Source organism: Pelodiscus sinensis, chromosome 1 (genome assembly GCF_049634645.1).
Source record: "Pelodiscus sinensis isolate JC-2024 chromosome 1, ASM4963464v1, whole genome shotgun sequence".
In the NCBI taxonomy this organism is placed as follows: domain Eukaryota; kingdom Metazoa; phylum Chordata; order Testudines; family Trionychidae; genus Pelodiscus; species Pelodiscus sinensis.
The window spans coordinates 241,119,670-241,141,597 of record NC_134711.1 but is presented as its reverse complement, the minus strand read 5'-3'; the positions used below and the strand labels follow the sequence as shown (position 1 = coordinate 241,141,597).

The 21,928-nt window shown below is 37.3% G+C and overlaps 1 protein-coding gene across 5 annotated transcripts in view; it reads left to right on the top strand.

Annotated features, from left to right (window-relative positions):
• MYO16 (myosin XVI) overlaps positions 1 to 21,928 on the top strand; it is a 517,195-nt gene that overhangs the window by 241,375 nt on the left and 253,892 nt on the right. For all 5 annotated transcript variants that reach the window (XM_075918615.1, XM_075918625.1, XM_075918604.1 and 2 more), the window contains exon 7: positions 4,516 to 4,641. In XM_075918615.1, the coding sequence (XP_075774730.1) occupies positions 4,516 to 4,641 (126 nt within the window). The remainder of the gene's footprint in view (positions 1 to 4,515; positions 4,642 to 21,928) is intronic.

Here is a 21,928-nt window from a genome sequence, read left to right as displayed (position 1 = left end):
TGCAGGCTAAGGACCAATTTTGAACTAATGGTTGAAACCAAGGCACCACTACCTAGTCCTATCCCTGTCACCTTTGGAGACCATCTTACTCTCTTTGCCCTACTTTTTATACTTAATAAAATCACTTTTTTAATTGATAAACCAACTGTAAGTAATTGATGGGGGGACAACAGCTATGAATATTGCTTTTTCCGTGATAAAGGGGATGAATAATTTTTGAGCTTACTCTCAAACTTTTATACAGAATAAGACGGGTTTATCTGGCATTCTCGTCCCGGTAGGTCTGTGCACCTGGGTGCTGTGTCAGATACCTTTGACTGAGCCTTCCCACCCAGAGCCAAGCTGCTCTCAGTGTCTATGTTGCTTTGCTGTGGTAGGTAAGCTAAGTGGTATCTCAGTGCATCAACTGACAGTCACAAGGGGATCTCTGTGACTGAACCCATTACAGTTCTGTCTTCACACAGCTGCCCACTGCTTGATTTATTAAGAACTTGATCAGGACCTTATCAACAGTCATTAAGCCTATATCTCAACTGGCCCGTAGCCTTGTACTTTCAGTACTCACAGGCCTGACCTTCAAGCCAATGGTGACATGTGACATGACCTGTCTATTTATGAAGGATCACTCCTAGTGACCATAACTTCACACAGAAAAGTCAGTGAACTAGAAGCTATGATGGTGAATCCTCCATATATACTGAGATGATTTTCCTTAAGTTACAGCTCAAAGTCCTCTCCAAGATTGTTTCTGAGTTCCATGTTAGTTAATTTGTTCACATATTGTTCTTGAAATCCCATGCCTTTTGCATAGATAGGGTATCACACCCGCAATGTCAGATGTGCCCTGGCATTCTACCTACCAAGAACCAAACAGTTTAGAAAATCTCCAAGACTCTTTGTTGCCACAGCAGTATGGTTGTGTGGGCAGGCCATAGTCCACAGAGGGTTTCTTAAGTAGGTTTCAGATGCATATTACAATGCTACAAAATAATACACCTTTCCCCTCCTGGGGGTATCATAGCTCAGTCTACACAAGCACAAATGGTTTCCACAACATTGCAGAAGAGAGTATGCAAATGAACCATGAGAAAATGCTAATCCGTGCTTCATTTGCATAGGCTCTTGTGGCAAAACTCGTAGTGTAGATGTAGCCATAGGGATTAGCACTTGAAGAAGATATGGGAATTATGTACTGTCAGTGGAGGTTTTTTGAGATGTGTGGTATCTCTCTGTATTCCACTGCCTACCCTCCTTCCTCACTGCTCTGGATTCCTGTAGGATTGTGGTAAGAAGGGGAACCAGAGAGGGTGTGACTCACACCACCTATTATACCTTTGCTCAGGAAGACAAAAGAAGCTATAATGCATGGGCAGGTCAACATACATTACTTTGAAGAGCTTATGAACTAGGCCGCATAGCATGCAGGATGCATACTTATATGTGGAATAACAGATCTCAAAGTATCTCCACTTATAGTAACTAACCTCCATTCTGTTATGAAGAACAAATATGCACTATCAAGAGAGAAGGTTTAGAGAATCCTCTTTCAGTTCATTGCACAAATGCTGGAACCTGGCTAGTTCTCGAAACTTGCCAAAAAGGGATATTTTTGTTTGAATGTCTTTTTTTTATTTTAATTTCTGAACATCATTTGTTGTCTGACAACAAATATAGAGTGGAACATTTTCCTTTTGTTCAGGATTTATGTCATGCAAAGCCTTTATTTTGTGATCTGGGAGATAAAATATCCAAGAAGCATGTTCCAGCAACAGACTGTGTTAGACTGATTTCCTCCTCATTCATTAATATGGAGTCAATCAGTCTGTGTCAAAGGATCTGGCAATGGGCTTTTTGCTGTACCTGATAAACCTATCTATACAAAGACAATAGCAAAAAATCCTATTTCTGGCTAGCTGAAGGAAGCCTGTTTCATGGCGATATCATCCAGAGACTCTGTATTTCATGGCTGAGAAATAGCTGTTTTAAAATTCAAGGGAAACTAAAAAGCTTTTACAGAATGTGAATTAATAAGATTGCAGCAAGGTTTTTTTTTTAATGCTTTTTTCCCCTATGCTGTTACTTTTTTCTGTGTATAAGCAACTGAATAGATTTTATGTTCACTGAATGGTTTTCATGCCTGGAGTTGTAATGCCAGTCATAGTTAGAAGCTGAACACAAATAAATTCCCTATTCCATAACAGTTAGGCGTACCAAGGAGATAAACCTATCACAAGAATGACAGGCTACATCAAACCCATGGCCAATTTATCAGAGCAGCCTAGCATAACAGCCTCCCAAGAGTGATATAACTTTCTTTTAAATATTCAGTCCACACTTCTCAGGAACAATGTAAAAACTACAAGTGGGGGAAAAGGCACTATGAGTTCTAGTCAAACAGCAGTACATTAGGGTATAATGTGTAGTTCTGAGCATTCATTAGCAGAATATTTTATTTCCTGATTTGATACATCTCTGGCAGTCCTCACTGGTGAAGCTTCTATGGGGTGACTCAAGATACAGAGACACAGATATGGAAGTATATAGATATGTAGGTTTGTGTGTACATGTACATAGAGAAAGAACATGCTGGACAACAAAACTACATTTCTTCTATGAGAAATTTCCAGTGGAAAATCTTTGTTTGAAATATTTTAGTCAAAAAGTGCTTGTTTTCCCCAGTGAAACATTCAACAGATTCAGAATGACAGTTTTCATTCCCAAGTGACATTTTGACATACAATATAATTTTATTTTGTTTTAACCAAAAGGTCAAAACCATATCTTTAGTCAAACTAAATTTAAATTTTTGTTTTCTCATGTTTCCTGAGTAAATCAAAACTTTTTATTGGAATTGGCATTTTCCCACCAAAAACCTTCACTGTTTTGACAAAACTGTGTGTTTTGATGGGAGACCTTTCCACAGAAAAGCTCTGATATAGCTCTTTATCTACAATGGCCTAAGTGGAAATTATGTGTATAAATTATAGGCATAGTTGAAGGAGAAATAAGTGGGAAAGAGAGAAAACAGTCCCAGACATGCTAAGGGTTGGCTTCAGGCAGAAATATCTCAGAAAAAGATACCAGTTTAACACCTGTTGCCCTAGGTTAAGAACAAGGCCACATATAGCAGTTTCTCCCTTCTTGCCTTAGTCTAGTTTGCTCAGAATCTTTTCGAATCCTGGCTACATGAAGTTCTGGCAAAAATGTTTCTCTGTGGATATGTAAAGGACAGTTGTTTTGTACTGCTCCCTTCCTGCTTCCTGGAAGTAGAGGAGAATGCTTAGACTCATAAAAATATTACCTTGAGAACAAATAACATTGATTTCTAATCTGAACCATTCAAATTTGAGACATTTGAAATATATCTTCTCCATGCATAAAAACTGGGTTTCCAAGAGAAATCCCTAATGGCAGATAGTGTGTCCCTGATACAGTATTTTCTATTGTTCTTTTGTCTAATCATCCATTTAGTTAGTAGGGTTTGTTTGTTTTTTAATCTTACAGCCTCTTTTATGTTGGTTAGGTTTTGTGTGTTCATATATATAAGTCTTGTCTGGTTTTATATTGTATTTTTAATTACTATTCTCCTCCAGTGAAAATAATTCACACGTATAAATGCAGAATTCATAAGAAGTCACACATTGAAATAACAATTTTCATAGTTTATCATCTAATTTCCAAAATTAATCTTTAAGAAGTAAAGCTATTGCCTGTTCTTCATTTTTCCCTTTCTCCCCCATTCTTTAAAACCTCATCCTTTAACCTCCTCCTCAATGTGATGGTTTCAGTAGTATCCCCATTTCTCAGCTCAGTTATCATTTTTATTCTTTAATATATCATAGAACTGACTGGTCCCAGTTCTAATCTTTTAAACAATGAACTATGTAAGGGAGATGAGACCAGAAAAAAAATAGTGGAGTAACACTATAGAAGTTTTTTCTGTAACTATGACTTCCCCAGCAAAACCTCTGCAAAGAGTATCATTGAGTGTTAATAAATTAAATTTGGAATAATAAAGCATCATCTGCCAGATGAGATTTTAAAACCGTGAAAAATGTAAAATTCGGCTAGACACCATGCTCTAATGAAATATATGAATTTGCCTGGGCTCATGGAACCTGTTCAAGGTGCATAGGTTTGAAGGCAACGATAGGAAACATGAAATAAATAGAAAAGGAAGGGTGATAACTTTAAATTATAATAGAATCTGTGTTGGACTAAATCATTAATGCCACACTTGATACTGATTGGTTGGAATTATCCTTTATTCTGAATTTTCCTGCTTTAATTTCTAAGCACTGAAAACTTCTTCTCAAACTGGTTTTCTGCAACATTTGGAATATTGTTCTCAAATACCAGTTTTACCTTTCTTATATTCATAATTTACCCCATTTTGAAAGAAGAGTATTTTTACATCTCCACAAGTTAAATCTTTGGGAAAGTGAAAATGCATGCTAATCACATATGTCTTGTGAAAATCTTTATAATAAAACACTTATTTTGTTTTATTCACAGCTGCATATAGCTTGTGCAAATGGGTACAAGGATGTGGCATCTCTGATCCTGGATCATGGTGCTGATGTCAATGTCGTGGATAATCAGTACTGGACCCCTTTGCATTTAGCTGCAAAATATGGACAGGTAAAGTTTGATTTTTCACCGGCATGTCTTTTTAGTGTATAGTGTAACATCTTTTTCAGTAGTGAGCGTTTTAAAATCAGAGAGCTGGGAATATTTTAATGTATTAATGAATAGTTTGATTAGATAAATAGAGTATGTAATAACAACATATATAATAATTCAGGCATCACTTGAAAGTCAGTTTGCTGCTTAGAATCTTTTCCTGCTCAGAGAATTTACACAAACCTTTTGTGATTCCAGAAATGTTTTAATTAGAAGTAGATGTAAACATTTATATAATGGCAAGGCCAAAAGGCTGCTATTGCAATTGGAGCCATGTTTTACAAGGTGCTGTGCAAACATAGAGAAGACACGTTGTCCAGGAAAGGCTTCATGTGAAACGATGCAAAAGTGTGTAAACCAAGAGTTGGAGCACAGTGATATAATGTACAAGCCCATTAAGATGGTGAAGAACTGGCATCGCTTCTGTAGTTACATATTTCCTTATCGGTGATGGGTTTGTTTGTTTGTTTGTTTGTTTGTTTTTAATTGGGATAAAGATAGGGTGAGGAATGGGGTAGCTACAAGAATAGAGCAATGAAAAAGGAAGGGAAAGAGGAACTCTCAGGGTACATCTACACTTCAGAGGAAGATTGAAGCTGCCACTGTTGATCTTCCAGGGTTCAAATAAGTGGTCTAATTAAGACAGCTAATTCAAACTGAGAGGGTCACTCTAGTCGATGCCAGTAACCGTGCTTTCACGAGGAGTAAGGAAAGTTTTGACATTCATTGAGCCCTCCATTTATTGACATGGGGAGGGGTGTTCTGGGCTTGATTTTGGGGCTCATGGAATATGTCTTTTCTCTTAGCTCTGGTTTACACTAGGACTTTGTTTTGAAATATGCTCCCTCCCCCCCCCCCCATGGTCGAATTTGTAAGCAGAGGATCCACACTACCAAGCCTGTTATTTCAAAATTATGGGCCACAGAATTAGAAATCTGTACTCCTGCTTTTCATCAGGAGTAATGCTAATTCCAAAATAACAGTAGCATGAACACTTCAGTGCCACTCTTTTGAAATAGGTATTCCCCAAGTAATTTGAACTAATTACTCCCAGTGCTTCCTGGGGTTCTAAGTCTGAAATAGCACATTCACATTAACAGAGCCTGCCTTGGACTAGTTTCAAGGTTTGCCGATAGTGTGGACATGCTAGTTCAAATTTGTTACATCAGGAGTTAAGTCAAATATAGTAATTTTGAAATACTTCCTTAGTGTATCCATGGCCTTACAGTGTAAATCCTCCTGGTCCACTTCTATACACTAACCTCTGTTCAGATTATTTTGCATCTGCCAGAAGCAGTCTTGGTAATAGCTCTGTCTGGGGTGTGGTGAGGGAATGGGAAGGAGGGGAAAGTATGGCCCGAAAAAATATGTTTTGAAATGTAATCTCAAAACCATATTTCTTGTTTACATTTTATGCCATTTCCAATGTCCAGTTCCTCATTTGGTTTGGCAAGAACCATTAACATGCATACATGATTCAGGAATGAGACCTTTACATTTCTGATACATTTTTATGTATAGTTATTAAAGAAACTTTACAAAAATAATAATGTGGCATGCTGGGAAGCAGAAACTTCTTAATTCTGATCCTGGTTCTGTGACTGATTTATTTTGTGACTATCAGCAAAGACATTTAGGTCCAAATTTTCAAAAGTGTCCAATAGTATTAGAAGCCCAACCTTCGGACACCTATGTGTCTCTCAGTTTGGGCACTCAAAATTCATGGACACTTTTGAAACTTGTTCCTCAGCTGTCCAATCTGTAAAATGGAGATAATCTACTTACATGTCTGATGGTAATTCTGGGGGACTGATAAATAAATGCGTGTGAGAAACTGAAAATATAAAGAACTAGATAAAAGCTAATAAAAAATAAGCTACAAATGTTGTATTATTAAAAGTCAATGTAGATAATTCAGTGTATCAAGTATAGTTGACCTCTATGCAGTGTTCAATAGACACAGTAAACCTTTTTCTGTTTCAAAGATGTGGATATAGTGGTTATTTATAGGTACTTATACAGCTATGCTTATGAGTAATTAGATGTACATGATGAGATATGAAAGGTGGACAGTTGACTCTTTAGGACATAATACTGTTTATAATAGGTTCAATTTATTTAAAAACATTCTTCTGGTTTCTAGCTAGGAAAGCTAGACAAGGTAGCATGAAATAATATGATGCCCTTTATATTTTAAAAAGTCCTTTCTGATTCAGACTTCCTCACATCCACAACTAGATTTCATTGTAAGCACCTATTCAGTTCCAAAAAATTACAAAGACAGGATTCTATTTTAAAATGTAGGTCACACACATCACAAATATATAGAACAGTTGAACTGACAGATTGTGCACCTATATTAATGCCCCCACTAGCTAGCTATACAATCTATCTTCAGGTTTCTAGAAACATTCAGAGAGAAGACTTGGTCCTCAGAATTACACATTGATTAAAGTTTTGTTTGATTAATAATTTAGTATACATGTTAATGTTTGTGTTCTCATTTTCACTATGTACATGATTGCTAACATTTCCTTTCCCCACTTTGTTCAAACAAATAATATACTTCATGACAAGAAGCAAATTAGTAGTCAGGTAAAATAATGAACTTGAGACTTATTAATTTTTCAGTTTAAAATATTAACCTTTACTTCTGAGATGTATTCTGGGACCATATGTATTTGTAGCAGATAGTTTTGTCCGATACTTAGGTTCAAAGATCAGTGGGAATTATGTATGTAGGGTTTTAGTTTATTCAAATATTTTTGAACGGGTAAATTCATAGCAAAATTTTTTCTCTCACAATAAGCTATTTTTCACCTTAGTATGTATTTGTTTTAAATGGGGGCATCAATGAGGATTTTGTGTGATAACTGTGTGTTCTAAATTTGATTTGTCTCATTTTGTATTGTTTTGTGTTCTCTGATGAGGTCCAAATTTGCATTAATGGACATGGTACAGAAACAATGAGAACATTTTCTGAAGAACAAATCTTTCCATGGGAGGAACTGGGCTTTAGTCACAGCTCCACTTCCTCCCCACCGCTTTGAGTGGAGCATTCTACCCTGTATAAGTTACTGCAGCTCATGGCCCATTTGTCTGGGCTAAGTACAGTGCACAACATTTACTTCTCAACATGTACTCAGTCAACTATATCTCACAGTAATTTAATTTATAGGCATTGGAAAGAAAAGAAATGCAAACATATTGCTTTTCCAGAATTTCTTAAACTAGGGAATAAATTATCTGGTTTTCGAAACATCAATTTTCAGCTCTATCATTTTGCAAGGCCACCAATCCTCTCACATATAACGTCAGCAGATTTATTATTTTTATTTATTGTGCTAGTACCCAGGAGTCTCACTCTGGGGCAAGGGACCTCATTATACTAACAAACATATGACAGAAAATGGTCACTCTCCCCAGATAGCTGTGAACAATGACAGATGAGGAATACTGCACCAACACTCACTGCTGTTAACAAATAAAACACATTTACTTTTTTCTGTGTATAGTTAATGAACAATACATTTGTGAATATGTTATCTTATTAACACCATCGATAATTTAGCATTTTGTTTTAACAGATAACAGTTGACCCAATGTGGGTTCTGTTCAGACAAGGTTACAAGTAAATCATCTTTAAATAGCTTTATCAAGAAAGTCTCATTAATTATGGAGGAAAATATTTCACGCAGGGGATAAGCCTTCAGGATTTCTTTGTTTTGTTTTTTTTAAATTATTCTTATTTTGAAACATCTTTTGCTCTCAGTATGAATTTATATGCATCTGATATTTAAAGTGTACTTCATTACAAATGTGATTTTTCTTCTATGTATGTGATGCTTTATAAACATTGTTAGCATTTGAGAAATATATTAGTTTAAGGATAAGTCAAGTTAAAATCTTTTCCATAATTAATATACCTCAACTGCAAATATGTTTGAGGGGAAATTAGTTTATGATTAGCAACACAATGTATTGGCATTTCAGGGAATGTGCTGAATAAATGTTAAAATGTAACTTTTACACCTCCACCTCTTGGAATGGAGTCTGTAATACATGTTAATGATTTTAGCTTTCTTCAAAAGGCTTACTTAGGCTATGTCTACACAGCAACATTATTTGAAAATAACTAGCAAGGGTGGAGAAAGGGACAGCTCTCTACTGTGTATTTTAGGCTATTTCTACACATCAACATAGTCTGGGTCTACACAGCCGGCAGTTATTTCAACATAATGTTGAAATACTGTCAAGCTGGAGGACTTCTTATTCCGACTCCTGTAACCCTCATTTTGTGAGGAGTAAGAGAAGTTGGAGGAAGAGTGCTCTATTTCAAAATAAGTAGACAGCTGAGTAGACAGCACCAAAACTCTAAATAAGCTATTTCAAAATAAGCTACACAATTGACACAGCTCAATTTGTGTAGCTCATTTTGAGTTTAGCCCTGCTGTGTAGACGCACCCTTAGAAAAATCATTGAGTGATAAATCTCAGGGTGCGTCTACACTACACTATAACTATGCAAACTGCACATTTCGATGCTATTTCAAAACAGCTTATTTTGTCATTTGGCACTGTCTGCATGGCGCCAAATTTCAAAATAAAGCACTATTCCGAAACGTTCCTTACTTTTCATAGAATTAGATTTATAGGGATGTCAGGATTGCAAACACAAAATAACGGGCTTGCTGTGAATATGCAGGATAGCTATTTCAGGAAACTCTAATATCCCCAAATAGCATTGCAGTGTAGATGTACCTTTTGTAAATAGCATATTGCTCTTTTACTATCAGTACACAAACACATTTGTTTCTGGCTTGATATGTGTTTATTGCCATTTGTGTTTACAATGAGAACAGCAATATCATTGCAGGAGTGATAAACTAATTTTATAGCAGCCTAGAGTTTAAATGGATGAGTTGGTTCAATTTAAAAGTGAGAAAAACAAAAACTCTGAAATATGGTATAGTTTAGTCACAACATGCACAGCTAATCCTCTAAACGTTGTTTCTGTGCACATAGACATTCCATTGTGTGCTGTGTTTATGATTCTCTCATCTTTTGAAAAACATTTGCAGAACTCAATTTGACTTTTCCCTGTATTAGACCAACATAGACTTGCTACCTTGGAAATTCTTCGTAAGGACTTCTTTCCATTATGTTTTCTAAGAACATATCAGAAGGGAGAGATGGGCCTTGTCGTCCCATATATTGTTTTTTATAATGGCCATTGATGGATGTTTCAAAAGAAAACCTTACATCTTTACAAAACATTAGTACTCTATCATGGTAGAATATCACACTGACTCCATTCAGTCATATGCCTTGAAACACAATGATTAACAGACCATCAAAGTCTGTCCTTGCTGTTGCACTTGGAAATGCTATTCTTATTCATAAAATGATGCAGTATTTCTCTGAATCCTACCAAGCTATTTAACTTCATAATGTGATTCAGCAAGGAGTTCTACAAGTTAACTTAACATTTTATTTTTAAAATGTATTTTACATATTTACATATGTAGATTCGGAAGGCTGTATTCTCTCATTTCTTGCTTTTTTTTCTATATCTGTATAATCTTCTCCATACCTATTCAATTTTATCAAAATTAATTTACATATTCAAAATTAGGAAACAGTGTCAACTGATATAACATTTGAATATATCCTGCACCATGTTATATGAATTAATTTACTTTTTGGACCACTATGATGTACCTTAAGGCTGTGTCCAGACTCAGGGGTTTTTTCGAAAAAAGTAGCCTTTTTTCGAAAAAACCTCACCTGCGTCTAGACTGCAGCCGCGTTCTTTGGAAATTAAATCGAAAGAACGCGGCTTTTCTTTCGATGGCGGTAAACCTCATTTCACGAGGAAGAACGCCTTCTTTCGAAAGTTCCTCTTTCGAAAGAAGGCGTTCTTCAATGTAAATAGGGCTTCTTCGAAAGAGAGCATCCAGACTCACTGGATGCTTTCTTTCGAAAAAGCAAGCCGCTTTTTCGAAAGTTCAACGTGCAGTCTAGATGCTCTCTTTCGAAAGAGGCTCTTTCGAAAGTATCTTTCAAAAGAGCCTCTTTCGAAAGAGGCTTGCAGTCTAGACATAGCCTAAATGAGCATCTTTATTTTGCTGTTGACAATGACCTTTTTTTTCCTGACAAGATAGAATTGAATAATTCAGAACTAGAGCTCTGTATAGGAATCCTGCAGTGTTCTCCACAGTGGCATTTGAGAACTGAACTCAGTAGGATGTCTCAAGACAGACTGCCTGTAAATTGACCCTTGCAGACTTACATAACAGTTAAGGTTTCAAATAAATACTAAAACCTCAAAGAAACATTTCAGCTCTTCCTCTAGTACTCCCAAAAAGGTCCCTGGACTCAGCCACGTGTTGTCACCTTCTTTGAAAAATTAAACAAACTCCACCCTTTCACCCCCTATTACCTTCTCTATTTTCTGTGGTATGCCACCTACCTCCCATCCCATCTTCTATCTTTGAAGATGCCAGGGGAAATGATTAAAAGAGCATAGCACTAAGATGGGGGCTAGCAATAATCATGGCCATGCACTTAATATAGACCAGGAGTAGTAAGGAAAAGAAGATTTCCATTTCCCTCTTCATAGAATCATAGAGCTGGAAGAGACCTCAGGAGATCATCAAGTCCAGACCCCTGCCCATGATCAATCCTGGGAATAGGTAAGACTGCTTCCTGGCCCTCCAGAAGACCCTTGTTATATGGGGGAATAGCTGCTGTACTTGACATATTCTTCTCTCAAAGCCAGAAGATAGAGGAATTGCCAGCCAGTTCAACAGCCACTAACTGAGGATTATTGAATTTATGAGCTATAGAACCTTCCAAGGTTGGCAAATTAAGGTCTTTTTATAAGATATGTGTGTAAGAGTGGCTTTTGGTGGGAGAGGTCATTTGGGAGCATGGAGACCAGTTGCATGGAAAATTTTTCCAGAGCCTGTCACAATTTTTTTTCCTGTGGGAACACCCTCTTCTTGAGTTCACAACATGAATGGAACTTACAAACCAGGGTTACTTCAAGAAGGTTTCATATAAGCTTATTTCTCATTTCTGCTCAGAATCGGTACATCAGTTCAAATTGTTTCTTGTGCTGTATGTCTCTGTACTTTTTTTAACACAGAATTTCATCTAAGAACACAAGAATGGTCATACTGGGTCTTATCAAAGGTCCATCTTTTCCCTTGAGCAGTCTTTCCACAATGTCCACTGTCAGGTGCTTCAGAGAGAATGAACAGAGCCAATATTTATTTTGATCCTGGCTTATATGTTTGCAGAGTTTTAGGAGAACAAATATATAGATTGTATAAGGCGGCAATATGATAATGAATGATGAAGGGTTTGATGGGCAGAGGAAAAAACCAGATGGTTAGTTCATTTCCAGACTTTTTTCAGGATAATAACTGGTTTCCACTCAAGTATGTTTTCAACCATAGTTATAAGCAAGGTCTTATATTTAGGAACAACATATAACATGCCAGAAGGGAATGAAAAAGCAATCTTTGTTACTTCTACAGCCTTAATAGAGATGATGCTAGTTAACCATACTTGTAAAGAAATGGAAGCATCATGTGGTTCAAAATTTAGAATGAGAAAATTAAATGAGCTTCTGTATGTGAAGAAGTTGACAGTGATTAAAGATTTAAAAGACTATATAACTCATTAAATATCTTGGGATGAAAATGAATCAATGCTACTAGATTACAAAAAGATGCTTTGAAGCTAGTATCTTATCACTATAACATCAGAACTAAACCAGATGAAAAACATTGAAGAACTGAAGTATTAACACAGTCGTATTAAAGGTATAAAACTCACCATAACTGATCTGTAATCTCAGATTCATTATCATACATGAATTTCCTGTTGCTGCAAAAGAAATGTCAGCAGAATATGAATAAGGCCTTCTGCTGCTATTGCCTTTTCTGTATATATTAGAAGATTTTATATGTGTAGAACAAAGCAAAATTTAAATGCTATGAATCCAAAAGCATAAAGCACAATAATTACATTACATTGTAGCTTTTCCATAGAGTGGTACCTATATCCCAACAAGCCAAATTGCTGTCAATACTTCACCCTCCAATAATTTACAGTCAAAGCTGTCACCAGACAATATTTTTAGTTGCCAGATTTCAATTAGGATACAGGCACAGTAAGGGTCTAATATGCTCATCTGTTGCATGTGGCTTTGAATCTATGGGAAGGAGAACTTCTATTCACCTTGCTTAGAAATAAAACAAATGTTAAAATAGTATGTGCACACTTGATGAAGGAAGAGAGAATGGCTATAAACAGGATCACTATTAGGAAAACCAAAACTGTTTGTTGAATATAACTTCTAGTAAAAAATAAAAGAGTGAGATATTGATAACTCAATGCACCACCGAAGATCTCTGTTGTTCTTATGGAAAAAAAAAAAGTAAAACTTATGATAGAGACACTGCATAAAATGGATGAAAACAGTGCTTGTCCAAGTACTAAAAAACAAGAGAGAAAGGTAACCATTTGGGTATGTCAGTATATCTCTGTGTGTATATTCACACCATGGCTGTGTCTACACTGGTGCGATCTTGCACAAAAGCAGCCGCTTTTGCGCAAAAACTTGCTGCCTGTATACACTGGCTGCGAGTTCTTGCGCAAGTAAACTGACGTTCTAATGTATGAAATCAGGGTTTCTTGCGCAAGAACTCTGATGCTCCCGCTCAGGAATAGCTCCTTTTGCACAACTGTTCTTGTGCAAGAGGCCAGTGTACACAGTCAACCTGAATTTCTTGCGCAAGAAAGCCCTATGGTTAAAATGGCCATCAGAGCTTTCTTCTGCAAAAGAGCATCTACACTGGCATGGATGCTCTTGCGCAAAAGCACATTTCTTGTGCAAATGCACATGCCGGTGTAGACGCTCTCTCTGGAAGAGTTTTTGCACAAGAACTCTTCTGCAAAGAGTTCTTGCACAAGATCATGCCAGTGTACATGTAGCCTATGGGTCTGTCTAGACTACAGGGTTTTTGCAAAAAAAGTGGTCTTTTTTTCGAAAAAACTTCCCCTGCATCTAGACTGCCGCTGCCTTCTTTCAAAATTAAATCAAAAGAACGTGGTGGTTTTTTCGACTGTGCTAAACATCATTTTACAAGGAAGAACACCTTTTTTCAAAAGTGCTCTTTCGAAAAAAGGTGTTTTTGAATGCAAACAGAGCTTTTTTGAAAGAGAGCATACAGATTGCCTGGGTGCTCTCTTTCAAAATAGTGGCTCGCTTTTTCAAAAGAAGTGCTTGCAGTGTAGACACTCTCTTTCGAAAGAGGCTTGTAATCTAGATGTACCTTATGGGTGTGTTTACACTGCATCATTATTTTTAGATAACTAGTGCTATTTTGAAATAACAATGTGAGCGTTATTTCACAGCCATTGCATTATTTTGAAATAATTTTGAAATAATGGACGGCTTATCCCGAAATTTGTAAGCCTCATTCTAGAATGAATAATGCCTATTCCAAAATAGCTATTTCAAAATAAGATGTGTGTAGACGCTCCACTGATGCTATTTTGAAATAGCCCCTCACCAAGCCATTCTAAGTTATTCCTCCCCAGTGCCTCCTGAGGCTCTAAATCGAGATAGCACATCTACATTAGGGAAGCCTGCCTCGGACTAATTTTGAGGCTTCCCTGCAGGAAAGACATGCTATTTTGAAATAAGCTATTTCAGAATAACTGTTCAGGAATAGCTTATTTCAAAATAACTGTGCAGTGTAGATGTACTCATTGGCTTTGTCTAGACTGGCAAGTTTTTCCACAAAAGCAATTGCTTTTGCGGAAAAACTTGCCAGCTGTCTACACTGGCCGCTTGAATTTCCGTAAGAACACTGATGATCTCATGTAAGAAATCAGTGCTTCTTGCAGAAATACTATGCTGCTCCCATTCTGGCAAAAGTCCTTTTGTGCAAAAGCTTTTGTGCAAACGTGCCAGTGTAGACAGCTCAGATTTGTTTTGCGCAAAAAAGCCCCGATCGTGAAAATGGCAATCGGGGCTTTTTTGCGCAAAAGCGTGTCTAGATTGGCATGGATGCTTTTCCGCAAAAAGGGCTAGCCTGTCTTATCCTCTCAGCACCAACAACCATACTTTTAATCATCTGATCGGTTGTGCCTACCGGAGTCCAGGCTCTCTTCTCAACTGGGTGTTCTGATTGAAAACTGGAGGGTGTGGATCAGCAGTTCCCAACTAGCAGTGGGCCGCTAACCCCTGTCTGCTGAGCGATGGCACCTTGCCAGGCCACGCCCTCAGCTTTTATTTAGCCCCGCCTCCTGGGATTCCCAGGAAATTCCCTTTCTGTCCACTTCCCCTTGCAACAGCAGGGTGAGTGGGACAGCGGGCATCTGGGACTGCAGTGAGACTGCTACACATCATGGCTGGTGGGGCTGAATGGAGAGTGGCTGCACCGGCTGGTGGGGCCAAGAGCTGCATGGAAAGTGGCTGACCCTGCGACCCCATTCGCCTCCCTCCCTGCTCGGTGGGAGCCTCCACCTGGCCTTCAGCTGCTCCCAGCCAGTGGATGCACACGCATTATTACTACGCATTATTAAGTGCATAGGAAAATATGAAATTGCAAAATATGTCAGCACTGTCAAACCTATTAACTACCGGCTCTTTAATTCTGGTACAATTAAGGCAAAAGGTTTGGACTGGAGAATACTCTTTAACAAGTATCAGCAACTATTTTACTGGTTTTTTTTAAATGTGTGTGCAACAGTTTTTCAGATTCTTGTTAACCATCACGTCTCCCCTCTTTTGATTTGCCTGATATACCATGGGCTAAAATCGCCACAATGAATATGCAAACAAATTAATTACCATAATGAATATGCAAATATTTCAGTACTGGTCCTCAACAGTTTTTGAATGAGTTTGGTGGTCTATTATATAAAAAAGGTTGGGAACTACTGGTGTGGATGACTGATGTCAACCAGTTGTTTGATTTGAAGAAAATTGACCTGATTGAAGTAGCTGGGTCTGTAATCAGATGCCAGGGTCTCTGTGCATCCTCCATTTATTTTCCCCTTTTGGTGTTCCAGTTTTCACCATAAGCAGCGTTCAGACCACTTAGAGCATTCCTTAGATTTTTTTTAAATTGAGCAGAAGCAGAGTTCAAAAATTATTGCACTGCACCCAAACAAAGAAACAGAGAAATACCTCAGGTTGAGTGTAGCGCTTTGCTTTATTTTGTCCAGTTAGCTATGATGATAAACAAATTAGTGTTTTATATAAAAAAGTGCATCAGTCACCTTAGCTGTATTCTTAAATATCATTGGCCACTGAAAAGGAATTTAAGAAGCACATTATTAATTATAGAGAGGCCAAGTCATTGCCTAATTTCATTAATCTAGCTGTGGAAGTGGGAAGTGGTAGCTTTCTTCCACTGATCATATCATCAAACCAAGAAAGTCCTGGTGCCATAGCACTGACAACCTCAATAGAAAATATAATTAATTTGTTGTCTCTTAAAAGATCAATTCATTAAGATATAATTCACTATTACTTTATTTCAAATATTACTGATAATCTATTTATAACCCATATCACTACATCAGTTGTTTCTGTTTCTTTTTTTAAATACTGATTAAAATAACTGGTTGGCTCTTGAGATGCTTGCCTTGGGCAGTAAAAATAGACTAGCTAGTTTCATTTTGAAGATTCAAGAACATAAGAATTGCTTATTCAGTTCCAGCTAGTAGTCCACCTTGTTGTGTGCTCTGTCCCTAAAGACTGTTAAAACTATACAGCAGCACAATGTAACCCTTCAGTGTGGACATTACCTGCATGTACAGGAGGGGTTCTCCCATTGGTGTAGTGAATCCAACTTCGAACAGGCAGTAGCTACGCTGATGGAAGAATTCTTCCGTTGACTTAGCACCGTTTACATGGGAACTTAAATTGACTTAATAACCCTGAGTGACACAATGAATCTACCAGACCTAAGAGAGGCTTGAGCCAGATGCATCAAAAGAAATGGTGCCAGAAACTCTATGCTGGATAATTATAGAATAATCAACCCACAGGAGAAGCTTTTTTAGCACTAACAATTTGGTGTTTGGTTTATGTTCTGAAGCAGAAGTGTATGTCATTGTATGTATTTCCTTGCTATAATATATAACTGAAAGCCAAGAGATTCTTCAGAGATTTTATATATAACTATATAAAATCTCTGAATAATCTCTTGGATTCAATTGTATATTGTAGCAATGATCTCCATAATTATTAAGTTACATGAGTGTTCAAGCACTAGCACCATATTGTAGCATTTGATTTGCAAGTACTACAGAGAAATATGTATTTCCTATTAAGAACAGTTAATTGTTTATTAATGTATTAGGTTTCCCAGTCCCCCCACCCGCCATTTACATACAATTCAAGCCTAAACTATTGTAAATGACAGTATTTCTTTGATATCTTTAGCTGGACTTAGAGAAAACTTTGAATGAATAACTTCATAAATTTTATATTAGTTTTTCAATATTATTTCTGTAATAGACGTATTTGTCTTCTAAATTAAATATAACAATACTATTGTACTTACAAGATTTAAAATCACTCATAAATATATTTTCCATTACATTCATATAAGATACTTTTAGTTATTTCTCAGATCTTATCAGATATTTTATAATTGTTTTGGTTCAACATGCAGCTGATTAAAATGCATCATTTGAAGAATATGTATAGATTTTTGCTATGCTGTGCTTATTCCTATCTTTTCATGAGAAGCTGATTTCCTTTCCTTTATCACTCCTGGATTAAATTATTGTAATGCTTTACTTCCTGTTTTGTGGATCAGATTAATTACTAAATTGCACAAGACTCTGCTGAGTAGGTATTTTTTCATGTTGGCTAAGCACAAATATACTTCAGTATCATCATGGACTGAGTCACATTTATCATACAGAATATACTAAAAGATGTTTCTGTTAACCTTTGAGGCTTTTCACCATCAAAGCTGTAAATATTTCAACATTGATTAACGTGTTCTCATGTAACATTACATGCCACTCTGGGCTGGCTACATCATTGTCTGTGCTGAGCTTGACATTGTTGATATGTCACAGATTTGACTTAGCGGGCAAAACTAGGTGGAATGGGCCTAGAAACATTTTTTAATAATTTGAAACAAAATATTTTTAAACTCATTATGAATATAGTAGATGTGTGTTTGGTGCAGAGGATATTGAGGCCCCAATTTCATTTGGGAAGTTAGATGCTATTGTAATGTTAATAGACATCATCTTAATCATTTTGGCTACGTCTAGACTGGCATGTTTTTCCGCAAATGCTTTTAATGGAAACATTTTTCCGTTAAAAGCATTTGTGGAAAAGAGCATCTAGATTGGCACGGATGCTTTTGCACAAAAGCACTTTTTGCGGAAAAGCGTCCGTGCCAATCTAGACACAGTTTTGCACAAGAAAGCCCCGATCGCCATTTTTGCGATCGGGGCTTTTTGTGCAAAACAATACTGCGTTGTCTACACTGGCACTCTTGCGCAAAAGCATTTGTGCAAGAGAGCTTTTGCCCGAATGGGAGCAGCATAGTATTTCCGCAAGAACACTGACAATCTTACATGAGATCATCAGTGTTCTTGCGGAAATTCAAGCGGCCAGTGTAGACAGCTGGCAAGTTTTAACTTTGTGTGTGGTTTTATTTGATATTATTATACCAACATAAAATATGTATTCTGTGAATTCCAGAAGTCCTGGAAGTGCACTAGCCTGCTTGCATGCAGGATATGTCCGCATAGCGTAGGATATGTCCGTCAGCTAACTCAATCTCTTACGGCTCAGGCTTGGAGCTGAAAAAATTGCTTTGTAGGGATCTGGGCTCTGTGGAGTCCAAAAGAGTAGGGTCCCAGAAATGGGGCTCCAGACCAAGCCAGAACACCCACACTGCAATTTTTAGCCTCATAGTCCAAGAGCTGGCCAATTGGAGTGGACCAGCTGTGGCTATGCCACAGGGATTTTGCTCCTGTGTTGAAGCATATGAAACCATGTGGAACCTGCTGCTATGATGCTGACTTCCCCTCTTCATGGGGGGAACTCAGCCACCTCTCTGCCACAGGCCCTCCTCCCCTTTCCCTGAACATCTGAAAGATTTACAACTTGGCTTGCCGGCTCAGTAATTCAATTAATAGATAAGCACAAATATTTATGTTCAGTCATTTAAAAAAATCTACTCAGATCTACAAAATGGATTTTGGCTCATATTCTGGTTTCCCTTTATATGCCATACCATTGTATATTGATAGTAGTAGTAGTTTTTTCATGCATGTAGTGAAAGCTGATTATTAAAATAATAAATCTGACCGTTCACATTTGTAATATTAACAAAGCAGAGCTTAAAGACTGTGAAGTCTGAAAACTGATTTTATTATAGGGGTTACATATAGAGTGAAATTTACGCACCAATATAAAGGCTGTCAGCAGAGCATAAAACCCACTGTACCCTTCAGAGCACTGGGTAACTTTGTGCACAGTCTATTTGGTAGAAGTGAGATTTGTGCTAGGTGTGCGTAAGTTAACATGAAATAGGAAGCTGAGGGTGGATCCTGGGAAAGATTTGGAGATATGGACTCTGGGTCCATACTGCCATGCATATTCAGTAGCCAAATGGCCACATAAGAATGCACAAGGATTGTGGCACTTGTTCTTTACAGGGACTGAAGTGGCATTTGTACAGGGAGTCATAGGGCTACCAAGCATTCTGACTACTGATTGAGGAATTTGTTTCACTTACTCTCCAGTGTATTTCACCTGAATTAAGCCAGTTCACACTGGCTCTGTGCAGGAGCTTATGGGTGTGTTTCACCTATGCAAGACTGCATAAAAATGTATATAGCACGTTTCAAATTGAGTGTGTCCTGGATAAATGAAAAACTGAATTTGCTAACAAAAGAAATGAAACATCCCTCGCTGCTACCTCTTCCCCCACCTAATAAGTGTGAGGTTGAGGGTAGAGTTATTCCCTTGAAGAACTTCATACTTTTTACAAGTATAAGTTTAAAACTAATTTCTATCATAATATTTATTATGCTGATATTTATTATTCCTTATGCTGATATTCTTTTCACAGAGGCTGTGTCTAGACTGGCATGATTTTGTGGAAATACTTTTAACGGAAAAGTTTTTCCGTTAAAAGTATTTCCGCAAAAGAGCATCTAGATTGGCACGGATGCTTTTGTGCAAAAAGTGCTTTTGCACAAAAGCATCCATGCCCAGTATAAACGCGCTTTGGGGCAGGAAAGCACCGATGGCCATTTTCGCCATCGGGCTTTCTTGCACAAAAAATTAAGGTGCCTATCTACACTGGCCCTCTTGCGCAAGTATTCTTGCTCAAGAGGGCTTATCCCTGAGTGGGAGCGTCAAAGTATTTGCGCAAGAAGCACTGAATTCTTACATTAGAATATCAGTGCTTTTGCGCAAATTCAAGCAAAAGTGTAGACGGCCAGTGTAGACAGCTGGCAAGTTTTTGCACAAAAGCGGCCTCTTTTGCGCAAAATCTTGCCAGTCTAGATGAACTCAGATAGTATTTGGCATAGCCTGCATTAGGAAAAACAAGGGTTACAATTATTTGATTTGCTAAGGACAGATCCACAGTTAACTGTCTTTGTCTGTATGATCTATAATGTATCATGAAATATTATAAATCGTATTACCTTATTTATCTATACATTAGACAGAAGTCTCTATAGAATTGATACAGCTGAGAAGGAGGCATTGTCTGAAGATGGTATGTTTCCTAGGATTGCTATACCATAGCTATTGCAGAAATCCATTCCTTTCTGGGGTGCAGCCCTATTCTATGAAGAGATATATCAGCTGGATTTTAACTTCTTGCTTCTTAAGCATGTAAACCAAATTAGCTTCAACTCAAAGCAGCCAGGCATTTGCTATCCAGAAGCAGGATTTATAAAGTAATTGAAATTAGCAGTGATCTGAACAGCTGAGCCTTAGTGATGTGCATCAAGGATTTCCAGCTGGAATTATTTCAACAACAAGAACACTAATATTATAGCCTGGCCCAAGCCCAAAACTTTGTCTAACCCCTGAAGCTGCCTATTCTTCTTGAATGGAAAGAGCATAAAATAAATGATATAGTAGTACCACCACTTCTTTCCAGAGTCTTTAAAAAGATTATGCAATTGCTGATGATTTACTTTGCTCGGTGACTAAACATGTTAGATGTCAGTTCTAATGGGAAACACACAAATATTTGTTAGGGTTTCTAACTGGTGAGCAGCACTAATTGGATTTGGAATTTGATATCACAGTTGCTCTTCCTGCTGCTACTACCAGAAAAGAAAACCATATTTAGAAAGCCAAGGATCATGAAGTAGTTTTGGAATGAAATGATTTTAGCAATATTTCCTAAACAACAGTTGCCTGCTTTGTATGAATGGACAGTATATTTTACTTTTGCATTTATCAAATAATCACCATTTTATTTTATTTTTTTATTAAGTTGTTTGTGTTTTGAATCATTTCATTCCTAGTATTTATATTATTTCTTTCTGAACAATTTCCCTGTCACTAGTCTTATTTTTTCCCTCTATTATACTATTCCTTCCATGAGAAGTTGCATCTATGCTATCCTTCTATTTGGTATATCATCCAGGTCTCAGTTTTCATTAGATTTATTCTTAGTTTGATCTGAAGCACGGTTCTCAAACTGAGGGTCGTGACCCCCTCAGAGGGTCATAAGGTGGTTACATGGGAGTTGCAAGCTATTAGCTCTGTGGGGCTGACAGCTCCCAGCTCATATTAAATTAAATCCCCCCACCCCTTTTTAATGCATGGGGGGTTATACTCAGATATTTGCTGTGTGAAAGGATTCACTAATACAACAAGTTTGAAAACATCTGGTCTAAATAATCTTTTCTTTTCTGTCTGGTCTACTTTGCTCATGTAGTCCTCAATTGCCTAGTGGCATTTACAGTGTAAGGATTGTGCCTTTTACCATGTATGCCAAAATGCACAAACAACCTCTTTTTTAAGCTTTGTATCCATGTGTTCTGTATATTCCCCACCCCTTCTTAGTGCCATTTCTTACCTCTTTCTTTCTAATCATTTCATTAATCATTAATCAGACTAGTCAATATACAAGCAGTATGTGCTGTATAAATATCTTGGGAAGCTACAGTACAGTGCAATGGCAGGAATTGCAAAACACATTTGTTTGCAG